The sequence below is a fragment of the Mirounga leonina genome, unplaced genomic scaffold (assembly GCF_011800145.1).
Source record: "Mirounga leonina isolate KUSES-001 unplaced genomic scaffold, KU_Mleo_1.0 Mir_91, whole genome shotgun sequence".
Classification (NCBI taxonomy): Eukaryota; Metazoa; Chordata; class Mammalia; order Carnivora; family Phocidae; genus Mirounga; species Mirounga leonina.
In genome coordinates this window covers 34,047,806-34,061,621 of record NW_023270839.1, presented here as the reverse complement: position 1 = coordinate 34,061,621, position 13,816 = coordinate 34,047,806, and the positions used below count along the sequence as shown (strand labels likewise).

The following is a 13,816-nucleotide window of genomic DNA, read 5'->3' as shown; positions in this document are numbered from 1 at the left end:
ATTACCAACCCCTTTGTTGGTAATACAAAGACTCATCTTTCTATTCTTTCACTCACGGTAAAAAGGCAATTCTGCATGTCAGATATTGGTAACAGGGTACGCCAGGAGTAATCTTTATTTGGTTTGTAGTCTATTTTCAAATAAAATCTCTTGTATAGTTTTGACAATAGATTTTAGATAATTAATGTCTAGTTACCTCACATCTTCACCTTCCTCTAAAATAGACAAACAGATAGTACATTTTTCCTCTGTGTCTTCCTCAGTCCCTTCTTCCCCATCTTGTTTGCAGTGCAGTTTCCTCTGTGAGAACCAATCAGTTGTTACCTTATTAGTAGAGATGACATTATTGAACAACTGAGTAAAGTCTGTGTTTATTTGAAAAACAAAAACAAAACAAAACCACACATTCACACCCACAACTTATTTTCCAGGTACAGATGTCATGAATTTCATGGATGAATTAAGTGACTACCACCAACTGTTCTTTTAAGACCCTTAAATAGCATCAAAAGCAAAACCAAATGTAATAGAAATTCATTAGTTTTAATTCATTAGTGTCTATTATTTTTAATCCATAATTAGGAATGATACATGATATAAACTCTATTTTTGTCCCAGCATGAGTACAGCTACATGAACTTTACTAATGACTATTTCAAATAACACCCAAATAAATTAATGCTAATTATAGTCTTTAACTTAGATAGTTGAAAGGATTTAAATTTAGTGGATACTCTTAGAAAACAGATAAAAAATACAAAGAACAATAATTTTCATACTTTTATTATCCTCCGTGTAGCAGAGGACATTGTTGTTTGTTGAAAGAAACTTATTTAACATGTCTGCTCCTTAACTTCTAGATATACTATACTACAACATAAGGAATTAAGCGTAGAATATAAGAAATGTAGATCAATTAAATGTCCAAATAAACTGCTAGTTAAATTATGGTATGCCATATGATGAAATTTTGTATATGCTATTAAAATGAATATAGGTGACCTGTGAGTGCAGAAAGAAGAGGAAAAGAAAATGTGCAAAATTGTGTGCATATCATCCCCTTTGTGTTACTTTTGAAAGGGAAAGAAAAAATGCATAGTAATGCACGTTACTGTAAATTCATAAAAATATCTGGAAGATTACCTACAAAAGCCTTAACTATGATTTTTCTTCTGGGAAGGAAGACTGGGGTCAGCAGGGTAAGAAACTTCAGGTATGTTTTTTTAGACCTTCAATTATTAAAAGAACAAAACAAAACAAAACTATGTGTTGTTTTAGTAATAAATAACGTAGTTGCTAGACTCCACAATCTCAAAAAAGGTCCATAATATTCAATTTTATGCACTTCAACAATAACATAGACATTTCATAGGATAAATTCTTACCTTTTTGTATTTATGTGGATATGTACATCTTTCAATTGTCCCCTGGGATGCACCACGATTCACATTTCCTAATCTTTCTTCCAAATGAATCAGTTCCTGAAGGTAAAGAATAATTAGTATCAAAAGCCAGCATGATTATTTCTTGAACAGCACTGTTAATATTGTAAAAGCAATAAAGTTACATATTTATAAACCTCAATGCAAATACAAAGCTATATATGATAAGGCAAATGTTTGTAATTCTTTCCTCAGCCAATGTAGTAGTGTGGCAAAGTTATCCTTACAGATTAGGACACCATATTACTACATGGTACTATAAAAGTCAGTTAGTATGTATGTATGGAGAAGATGAAATCATTAAGTAAAATAGGGAAACTAATCAAAGGATAGTTCAAAGTCCCTCTGACTCCAACTTCCAAACTGACATGAAGAAACAAAACAAAACTTCAAATCATATTCAAATGATTTGGTCTTCCTGAAAATTCAAAAAAGATAGTTAGCTATGAACTGAATTACTTAGGTTTCTTTTGTCCAGTAATGTTTCTCTAAAAATAAGCTTAATCAAAAGCAATTGAGATTTCCCCCTACATTTAATAGTATAGTTCTTTATCTGATATTTATATTTAATAAATTTCTTTATTCTTTTATATTAGATGTTTTCATTTACTCATCTTAAAATACGTGGATAACTTTGATACTAAGATGAATATTGCCTATAAACCTTTCTGTGATAACCCCCAGAAGCAGTATCAAAATTCAGACATTGTGCTGCCTTCTGATCCCCAGCCAGTGCAGCAATCCTACTCAACCGTGAATACTAATAATACATATATTCTCTCTCTACATTAAAGATACTGTGGCAAATATCTTCATTAATTGTATTACACACCTCAAAATTGCCCCTGAAAGGACCTCTGAATGATGTTCCATCCAATCCTGATGAAATGTAACGAATATGAGGATAGCCTGCCATGTCAGGAACCTATTTTAATAGAAGACACAGGCTAAATCAAGTAAGAGTAGGCTTGAGTTTTAACACATAAATAACTGAGACACTCCATTCAGCTACTCACAAAATTCAACTTCACTAAGTCTCCAAGTAAGCACTCTGTAAAAGGGTTAGGTTTCTGTTCAAATATAATCTCACAGAATAACTATTAAAATACAAGCAAAAAAAAGAATTGCTGTTCCATGAGATAACCGGTTTCTTCTACTTGATTTATTTTGCATAAAGAATCCTAAATAGAAAATACCCAAAGTTAATACTGATGCTCTTGGCAGTCTAAACATATAAAGAGTAAAATTTTCATAAGATTTTGTCACTTTCAGAGAACTTTATTAAACCATATTATGAAATAAAAATGCACAGAACTTTCCTACAAAACTTATTTCCCTTCCTCTAACTTCCTAATAGCCAAAGGTACTCTGGCTCCTTTTTATGTTTCGTTCTGTTGGTGAACGTTTTGTTTTTTTTTTTTTTTTTTTAAAGATTTTATTTATTTATTTGACACAGAGAGAGAGAGAGAGAGGAATCACAAGTAGGCAGAGTGGCAGGGAGCGGCAGAGGGAGAAGCAGGCTCCCCGCCGAGCGAGGAGCCCGATGTGGGGCTCGATCCCAGGACCCTGGGATCATGACCTGAGCCAAAGGCAGATGCTTAACGACTGAGCCACCCAGGCGCCCCTGTTGGTGAAAGTTTTAATAGTGTTTTCTAATTTTGTGTTAGGCATAACTCAATCTTCATTATTCATGAATTTGCCTACTTAATAAAAATTATTTGTAACTCCAAAATCAATACCTGTGCTTTTCTCAATCACTCATGGGCACATACACAGGAGAAAAAAAATCTGAGTTGCCGGACATGTAGAACACGGCTCTGCCTTCTTGCTTCAGCTCTTATACTATAAACAAGGGTCTTTTTTGTGATCTATTTAAGTGCCATCTATCTAGGTTTCCATTTTTTGTGCTTTTTACTGGTGACTTTGTTTTTAAAGTGGCCACCAAACTCAAGTGCTGGGGGATAGCGTTCCTAAGTGCTAGAAGGCTCTGATATGCCTTATGGATAAAATGTGTGTAGATAAGCTTCATTCAGGCATGAGTTTTGTTGGCCATGAGCTCAATGTTTGTGACTCAGTAATACATAACATATCAAATAAGGTATCTTTAAAATGAAACAGACATCAAAACAAGGTTATGTACTGACTGGCTGTTGTGACCAGATAAACATGGTGACCAGAGGTTTGCAGTAACCTAACTCTATATTTACTGCAAGAATAATGGCTCTAGGACACCTGGGTGGCTCAGCTGGTTAAGCAACTGCCTTTGGCTCAGGTCATGATCCTGGTGTCCTAGGATCGAGTCCTGCGCATCGGGCTCCCTGCTCAGCAGGGAGTCTGCTACTCCCTCTGACCTTCCCCCTTCTTATGCTCTCTCTCTCAGTAAAATCTTTAAAAAACAAAAAAAAAAGAATAATGGCTCTATATTTACTTACTCAGTGTTTGCACAACTTTATAAAATGTAACTGCCGTATATAACAACAGTAGACTGTATTAGGAAAGGGAGATTCTGGGATAGAGCACCATTCTTCCATCATTATAAATAAATCTCCAACATTATTTTTTAGTCAGCCTCCACTGAATACTTCCACAACATACTTCTAACAAGTTTATAGCTTTAAAAGACAATTTGTATGTAGAAAAGAATTTAAAATAAGCAGTAACTTTAACCTTCAAATAGCCTATTATTCAAATATCTACAACTTTCCTTACAATCAAAATCAATACTGCCAAGCTCTCAGCAGATAACCTAACCTCCTACACATCTCTAAGGAAAATAAAAAATAAGAAAGGAACTCCTGCCCCTCAAATTATTTAAACCTGCACTTGCCCTGTAACCTTCCCTCCATCTCCTTTGTTCCTGAGTCCCAGTTTCTTGGGAGGGCAGCTTTATATCTTATTGCTGAGTAACCCCCATCCCTAAGACCTACAAATAACTTACTTGGAGTTCCTTGTGCTTTTGCTGTTTGACAGCTCCTTACATGCTATAAACACTGTTTAAGAGTACCATTCTCAATTCCAAAGCCTAAGTCGCAGATATAATAAAGCATCTTGGAAACCGTTCCTGCAAGGTCTTTACCCCCACAAGATGAAAAAACTTCCTTACTCCGTACCACTTTTATAACTAGTAGGTATTATGAATAGTGAACTCAATATATTTTTGCTGAACTTGTTCTTTAGAATTCAAATTGGTATCAACAAGATCTGAATCTGTTCAAATAAGACAGAGAATCAGTATAGTCCTGCAGATCAAAAAATAAAGGATGAATGCAACAGAACAGACCTGTTAGTAACTTTGACAAAATAAAGCACATGTTCTAGTCACAGTGGATCAAGACTGTCATCTTGGTATAAAAGAAAAAACTATCATTCTTTATATTAAGAAGAGTACATTTCACAATGCAAATACAAATATAGACTTTAATATGTCTCGTATCTTTTTATAGCACAATTTCAATCTAATAATAATTCTCAAATGCCATTAAAACACCCATAACAACTAATAACATTTAAAAATTTTCCAATAAAATATTTAATTTAGAAAAGGAAGAATACTTTTAGGAGACTATGTCAGAATTTTGAAATTTTTCTATTTTACCATTAAAGGAAGAGCTCCCAATTGTAAGTGATGAAGTCGTGGTGGTGCATGGTAATGGGCCAAGTGAGGATGCAGTGCTCCAGGCGTGTAAGTAGCTGCAGTCACTCCAGCTTCAATTCCCAGTTCCCTGACAAAGGATGAGAACACTACCTTTTAGCCATCCTTACAGTGTCTTTATTATCAACAGAAATGGGGGAGTATATTTACATTTTTAAAAGTAATATAAAGTTCCTTAATTGACACAGCTGAGAAAAAGATAATTTAGCCCCAAATATTTAATTAATAATTTCAAATTCATTTCAGCAATTAAAACTCAAAAATTCAATTTTGTGACCATGAGAAGCAAAGCATCTGTACTCAGTTTTGCATCCTACAAAGGAAGGAAGTATGATTAATGACCCTTAAGGTTCCTTCCGATCTAAAAGTCTGATTCTACTTGAGGATCATACAAAATAGTTTCGTTTTCTGGTTTATATGAATGTTACAGATGCTCCCAGGGCTTTCGTTTGTTGGATAGTGTCTGTGGGTTGCTGGCATCAAGATAATTAGAAGAACACTTCTATACCTTATAAAGTAAGGGTAAACAAAATTTTTAGAAAGAGTAAAATTGGTAAATGCCAAATTTCCATTTACTTATTCTCATTTTATGTTTTGCCTCATAATGTCATTGTGGATCAAGGTCTCAATCTCTACCTACAGACAATGGATTCAGAAAGAAAAATTAATGCAAATGCTTCCATTTCTCTAAAAAAGATCACATGCCTAGGACACAGGCTCGATTTCCCTTGTCAATAAACAGGGGTTAGGAGTGGTAAAGCAAATTGAGTACAAAGGTGGGGGAGTGGATAAGGAAGTTGTGAAAGATCCATTTAGGGATTTAACTTTGATGGCAGATATCCCTGAAAAACAAAAAGCTCTACTTCTGTTTGACATGGTTCTCTGCCCCAGAACTCAAGTTCCTCTTCCCACTTCAGGTTTCTGTAACTTGCCCAGAGACAGTGCCTCACAGATAAGCTGGAATTCAGTTTCTCATCACCCTTCTGCATGGCATCCCACTACAAAGCATCTGTTCTGACATTTCTACCACAGACTGCTGAGCATAACTTTGAAATAAACAAGATACTGACCAGGCAGATCTCTCAGGAGCCTGTCGAGGATGTGAGGACATAGTCTGAGGCACATGAATATGATGCCCATGACCATAATTTGGGTGCATCCTATGTGGATGGGGTGGGGGCCGTTCATGTGCCCGCCTGGAAACACAGAACACAAAAAGACCACTGGAAATAATTGAATAATTGGTTATTTCTTAATGTAGAAAAAACAATCTAGTATTAATATTATAAACATCTATAAATTAGTAATAAAATTACTTCTATAATAAATTATAAAAATATAAAATTACGTAATGATTAATAAATAAATCAAGAAACCATAACCCCACAAATCTCAGTGCTTATTACAATGCCTCCAAATTCAAATATCATCCAAGGAAAAAGGCAATTTTAACATTATCTTGTATACCTTCTTTATAGCAGCTATTTTAAAGAGAATAATGGGAAATAGATGGGAATAAAACTTTAAAAATTAAACACCTCAGCAAATGCTAGGCACAAATAAGTTATTTTATATAAACATATAAGGGAAGAAAACGGAAACTATTTTATTTTGCTTTGCTTCTATATTGTAATGACATTCATTCATTTTAATGGATAAAACTTATTTTAAGAGAAAACACTTTTAACCTTGTGCATTTTTTTCAAACACATGCAAGTACATGTTAACATATCTGGGAAACGGATATTAGCTCCATTCACATTCTTTATTCTGCATCCCAGATTATTATATTTTCTCTTTTTAGTCTAAAGTCAGCCAAATTTATAAATATAAATAGTCATAAAGTTCTAAACAAATGGCACTTAAAAAAACAAAACTATTCCAGGGATTCATTTTTATAGTCTAATCCCTAGTTTCTATCAGTTTCTCATGTATTTACAGATTTTGCATGTTTAAGCTTAATGATTTAAAACAAGTAATTTTCTAGATACTGGAAGATATGAATTTTAAATTGCCAACTTTCCATATAAAGAGTTACTATATTAGAATGCCAGTAATAGCCAGAGATTCTGGGAATAACCTTACATAATTAAAGGAAGTAGTTACCCATGTGCTGGATCATTAATTAGATCAAGAGTTTTGCAAGCAAAGAGTTTTGCAAACACATTCTGGAAAGGGCTAAATGGTAAATATTGTTGGCTCTTTCGGCAGTATGATCTCTACTGCAACTACTCAATTTAGTCTTTGTGGTGTGAAAGAAGACACAGACAATACAGAAATGAACAAGTGTAGCCGTTTACCTATAAAACTCTATACACAAGCAAAATTAGACCAATAGAGTTTGCTACCATGAATTTTCAGAAAGTTCAATTATAGTCTTTTCATGATGTTTGGAGAGTATATTTTAATATTTATGTTTATAAATAAACTAAGTGAGGAAGACTGTTTTTTCAATGTCAGCTGTTGAAAATTCTACTGGTATTCTTCTTCTCTCTGGCTGGTAACAAATATTAAATCTTTGACAACTTTACATGTTGTTCCTCAGGATCATCAATTTTAACATTAATCTCTACTATGGGATACTGAAGAAACTGATGAACAAGAGACTGGTTTACAAAAATAAATGACCCTGGGTCATATCCTGAAAACGGTTTGATTTCTTTAAATAACCTGATATAAACTTGTTTTGTAAGCACCTACAACTCAGGACAAGACAAAGGAAGATTCCAGTTAGTAAAGAATTCCCTAGTGAACTGAGGACTTAGTATAGTTACATCACTTCTCAAGATTTTTAGTTTTAAAAACCCACAGAAATAGAAGGAAAAGGAACACAAAGTGATCATCTTTAAAAAAAACATAAAACATACGTTGGATGCTGCATCATCCTCCTTCTTTGAACTTCCATTCTCTGCATCACTTCATGAGGATGCAGTCTCTGTGCTGGAGGTGCCGTGGCTGGAATATGGTGTGAAATTGGCTGGTGTGTGGGAGGAAGATGCTGAGGGATTGGTGCAGCTGTACTGGCTAAATGAGTTGGGGGTGGGGGTGCCACGGGGTGAGATGTTGCATGAGAAGATATCTGAGAATGGAAAGCATGTACAGGATGAGGAATAACATAATCCACTTGAGGTGGAGGCTGAGTCTGAGGAGGAGGGTTTCCATGAGAATGGGGACAGGCAGACGTTTGATGATGAAGTGGTCTTGTCAAAGAAGCATCTGTAAAAAAAAAATACGGACACCACGCAGTTGAGCATATATTGCTGTTATACATTCCTTTTGTCTTTTACAAACATATTAGTACACATTTAATTTTTATGAATACTTTATTAAGGCTTGAGTCTGCTCAATTCTGCTTTGCAACCTGCTTTCTTCTTTGAATAATCTTAGGTATCTTCTCACGTCAATATATATAGTTTTACTTCATTCACAGCTTCACAGCATTCTATTATAGAAATGTACCAAAATTTATTAAAGAAATCACCACTGATAAAAATGGGAAACAACCCAAATGCTGCACTGAACACCTGTGTGTATGAAGCCTCTTGTGCTCACTCTTTCATATATACGTGCATATGAGTGCGCGCACACATGCATTACTCATGGATGGCTTCTGCGGCATAAATTCTATAAGGAATTCTTAGTCTGAGAAAATCATTTAAACTCAGATACCAGGTGACAAAATACCCTTCTCAAAAGGTTACCATAATTAATGTTTCCGTGAACAGTATACAGGAGTGCCTGATTACCCCTACTTACTAAATTTATTAAATGCCAATCTAAGAAAAATCTTGTATTTATTAACCACTCATAGTTCTTCCCAGAACTACCTATTCATATTCTTACGCTATTGTTCATCTTTTTCTCACTGGTTTATAAGTATTCTTTGTATACACGGAAGGTTTGTCATAATAAGGTATAAACACTTTTCCAAATTGTCTTTTGTTAATTTTATTTTACCATATGCAAGTTTTCTGCTTTTGTGAAGTCAAATGTAGAAGTTACACTTTTATAAATACGTAAGTCTTGCTTTCCTTTATGATTACTGGTTATAGAGCACTATAGAGAAGAAAGGAACTTGTAAGTTCTTCTGGGCAAGACTGCAAAGATATTCCTTTCATGGTGCTCTTCTCTCTTCCTGTCCCATGCCTTTTTTCCTGTGCTACATTAAGATGATGAAGGGACATATTTGCCAAGAACCTGAAATGGAAACCAGCCTTAATAAAAATGGCTTCCCCCATTTCTTCATTCTTTATGTTTCAAAGTGTTGAAAAGTCCCCTCTGAGGAATACACATCTCCCTTACTCTAAGAGACATGCATCTGTTTGAGGTTTAAAAATATGTTTGTCTCCTCCTTGGATTTCAGTCCCAATTTCATTATAATTGGAAGAACTTCTTGGAATCTGATATGGAGGTATGGCCATTCTCTACTTTCATGACAGAAGAGTTTCCTTCAATTTTAATCACTTCTGATTCAGCAGGGGTGAAAGTTAGGTAACCATGAACTCATTCAGCCATATTTTCAAAGGACACCTTGCTAGCATGTATTTAAAGAAGCTTTCATTAAGCTCAATATAAACTCTGAGACAAAATTTTTAAGTGATTTTCTAAATGTTATATTTTCAAATCAAGGCTTTATTCCAAGAAAACTCAGTACTTGGTCATAAAAAAAGAAGTCACTATGTTTTACCATTGTTAACTATCCTTCCTCAAATTCAGAGTATTTTTTCCAGTCTCAATTCAAAGTTTTCTATACTATAATCATTATACAAGAATATTGACAAATATTACAAAATTTTTAAGTTTTGTTTCAGAATGAATCAATTTATTTAAGTTTAACTCTTCAGCATTTTTTCAGTTTTTACTGAGGTATAATTAACAAATACAATTACATATATTTGAAGTGTACAAGATGATGATTTGAAATACATATACTTTGTGAAATGATTACTACAATCAGGTTCATTAACATATCCACTACCTCACACAGTTACGATTTTTTGTGTGTGTGGTGAAAAGTTCAGCCATCGTTATAATTCACTGTATATTCTAAACAAAATAGATTGCTAACCACTGTAGAAAGGTGACATTCTGCATTCCCACAGACCATCTCCCTTCCTTCTCTATTTTACATGTTCTTGCCAGTAAAAAAAAAATTCTTGATATTGCTTCCTAAAAGTTACTCCTAAAGGATAAATCTCAATCCCTTAAGGTTTCCTTTTATAGGAATCTAAGGTGCCATTCAATGTAGTTCAATTTCATGTATTAAAATGTAAAAGAGACAAAATATAATACGTTTTATTTCCCTGACCTTTTTAAACAACATGTCTTTTCTACCTTAGAAGATTGTTTTGGGAATGTGGGGTGAAGAGAGGACAAAATGGAAAAAATACACCCCACTCTTAGGCCAAGGAAATACTAAAAATGTATGAATTAGGATTATTGAAAGGTTATTTCATGGAGGACTGTACAATGCCTCTAAGTTCTCTGCCTGTTAAATTTATACTTACAAGGAGGTGGCATATAATGTCGACATGATGACAGTGAGGCTTGTGGAGGGGGCTGGGGCTGGGGCTGCGCAACCATGCTTGATCCATAACCATCTATTGATAATGGCTGACTCGGGGTGGCAGCAGCAGCCTGATGGCCAAAGATTGCAGCTCGGGAAGAAGAAACAGGGCAGCAGGGGTCAAATGCAGATGCTCCGTGAAAACCACCACTTCCATGACTTCTGATACCATTGTTGCTCAGGTCTACTGGCAATGCCTGCTGTATAAAGAGGAACTATAAATCGTTCTAAAGTTTGGTCAAAACACCGTTTCATGTTATATTATAAAAGTACTCCAACTGCAATCTAGAAAAATATAATCTCTAAATTAAAATTTCAAAATGGTAAGATTTTTAGTATGAAGACCTATTCAGCACCAAAAAAATACAATGTGTATCTTGGATTAAAAGAATTGTAGTGATTATGTATTTAAAATCTATAATCAGTTTTTAAAAATCAAGCATAAGATCCTGCTACAAGATGAACAAAAGTTAATTTATATATTATTTCAAGGTCTATTTCTCTTTCATTATCTAGATCTTAGAAAGAAACTTTCAAATCATAGTTCCATATTCTTCTTTACCCCCAAATTTTATTAATTTAGGACTCCTTTGGAAAACATACAATCAAACCACTGAAAAGATTAGGATTCTAGGTAAAAACTTTCTGTCCTGTTTCTAAACTGTATATAGCTAGCATTCAACTGAAACTCTAATAATACAGACATTATCCAAGATAGCAAAGGGTGTGGGATTATTCAAGATGAAGCATGAGCTAGCTTTGCCTCATAACCTTTTCATTTACAAAAAAAAATTAGAAATATGATTTTAGGGAAGGTCCATTTACTCCGTTGGAAAATGAATCAAAGAGTCTAGATTCCATGTCTACTCATCAGTAATTAAGTTTATTGCCCATAAGCATTTTAACCAACTGAGCCACCCAGGCGCCCCCTTTTTTTTTTTAAGATTTTATTTATTTATTTGAGACAGAGAGAATGAGAGACAGAGAGCATGAGAGGGACCCCATAAGCATTTTAAAAAGTCCTAAGTGAAACATTTCACTCCATCACAAACTATTTCAGAGCAGATTACAAAAACAGAACTGCTTCTTTGTATTCTTAAGTGATTTAAATACTTTGCTTAAAGTCTTTGGCTTAGTGTTCAGTATAGCTGTAATTTTAAACATGTGATTAAAGAAAATAAGAATTAAAAAAATAAAATAATAATTTGATGCTATATATGAATTTATATGCAAGAATTGTTCCATACTAAAAGCTGAGAAGCTGAAGATGAAGAAGCTAGGGAAATGCATTATTAGAGGCCCAGGTCACCCAGCAGTCCTTGGAGGAACCACTGTGGTCTCCATACTTCCAATGGACTCCAGGTTCGAGGAGTAACAGAAACAAAAGGAACTCTGAATGCTAAAAGGAAAGGAGGATGATGGTGCAGGAGAAGCTGTGGGAAGGTGAAAAAGAAGAACTTCTTTCTTCTTCTAGATCATGTATCTACAATCCATTAAGCAAATGTCTGGCCTCTTCGAGTTGACATATACAATGTATGTCCCTCAATTTGGGTAATAAGGTTTAAGAACAATATTGTAAGACTGTGAATTTGTATCCCCTTCCTATTTTCCTATTTAGACTAAGACTTGGCAAATGGACTGGATTATCAACATACTATGAAGATGAGCAAACTTCCTATCTTTTTCTCCAGTCAGTGATTAAGAACACTCCCAGAGAGTGAGTAAAGTAGGGTGCGTGTCCTCCTAGAAGAAACTGGGGCTAAAGTTAAAAGTAAAGAATAAAAAGAGAAGGGAGAAAAACCAGGAAAGAGAAGCCTCTTCACAATTCCAACAGTTCACTCAATTCTTAACTCTAGAAGGAAAAGAGAGGGTAAGCAAGATCAGTACAGAAATGGCAAGTACTGGGGCGCCTGGGTGGCTCAGTCTTTAAGTGTCTGCCTTTGGCTTGGGTCACATGATCCCAGCATCGTGGGATCAAGCCCTGAATTGGGCTCCCTGCTCAGCGGGAAGCCTGCTTCTCCCTCTCCCACCCCCGTGCTATATCTCGCTATATCTCTGTCAAATAAATAAATAAAATCTTAAAAAGACAATATTAAAAAAAAAAAAAGAGGGCGCCTGGGTGGCTCAGTTGGTTAAGCGACTGCCTTCGGCTCAGGTCATGATCCTGGAGTCCCAGGATCGAGTCCCGCATCGGGCTCCTTGCTCAGCAGGGAATCTGCTTCTCCCTCTGGCCCTCCCCCCTCTCATGCTCTCTATCTCATTCTCTCTCAAATAAATGGATAAAATCTTTAAAAATAAATAAATAAATAATAATAAAAAAAGAAATGCAAAGGGTGTGTGATTGATTATTCAAGATGAAGCATGAGCTAGCTTTGCCTCATAACCTTTCCATTTACAAGTATTACTTTACAAAGATCGTAAGTAATGCATAATGCTAACTGAACTATTCTCTCAAAAGAGAAAGCTACATCCAAAGGAGTAGTAAGGGCTACAGAGTATCAAGTGACTACTGCACCTTCTCTGTTATCAGGCCGAATCCTCCCCGTTTTCTGCCTACCCACAATCTGACACTAATCATAACACATACACAATCACAAATCCTCAGATCAGTTTGCTTCTCCCACTCCTCAACTTCCTGCTGTGCCCATACAGGTCTCAACTGGAGACTATCTGACATTATCTCATGAGCATGTGGCTGATTTCAGAGTCCTCCAATGTCTATATGAGTCTCAAACTGTTTATATTGTTAAAACTTCACTCTCTGTTCTCCTTCATACCCATTACCACCACTGACTGCCTGATCCTGTTGATTTTCCTCAAGTTTTGTGTGAAGTCCAAATACATCTACTTAGGGCGCCTGGTGGCTCAGTTGGTTAAGCGACTGCCTTCAGCTCAGGTCATGATCCTCGAGTCCCAGGATCAAGTCCAGCATCAGGCTCTCCGCTCAGCAGGGAGTCTGCTTCTCCCTCTGACCCTCCCCCCTCTCATATGCTCTCTCTCTCTCTCTCAAATAAATAAAATCTTAAAAAAAAAAAAAAAATACATCTACTTAGAGATAAGTGAAAAGGTTACATTTGTTTACAGTGAACAAAACGGTAAGAGATTCTACCTATAATTAACTCACTCAGGTTAAAAGAAAATGTTGCATACACACTT

General features: G+C 35.3%; 1 protein-coding gene across 8 annotated transcripts in view; it reads right to left on the bottom strand.

Annotated features, from left to right (window-relative positions):
- The window catches only part of RNF111 (ring finger protein 111), a 121,183-nt gene that overhangs the window by 4,531 nt on the left and 102,836 nt on the right, over positions 1-13,816 (bottom strand). For 3 of the 8 annotated variants that reach the window (XM_034994429.1, XM_034994428.1, XM_034994430.1), the window contains exons 7-13: positions 10,602-10,860; positions 7,962-8,310; positions 6,165-6,317; positions 5,038-5,164; positions 2,275-2,367; positions 1,386-1,481; positions 197-324 (exon numbers count right to left, since the gene is read on the bottom strand). In XM_034994429.1, the coding sequence (XP_034850320.1) occupies positions 197-324; positions 1,386-1,481; positions 2,275-2,367; positions 5,038-5,164; positions 6,165-6,317; positions 7,962-8,310; positions 10,602-10,860 (1,205 nt within the window). The remainder of the gene's footprint in view (positions 1-196; positions 325-1,385; positions 1,482-2,274; positions 2,368-5,037; positions 5,165-6,164; positions 6,318-7,961; positions 8,311-10,601; positions 10,861-13,816) is intronic. The other 5 variants (XM_034994431.1, XM_034994435.1, XM_034994432.1 and 2 more) reach the window with 5 other exon arrangements.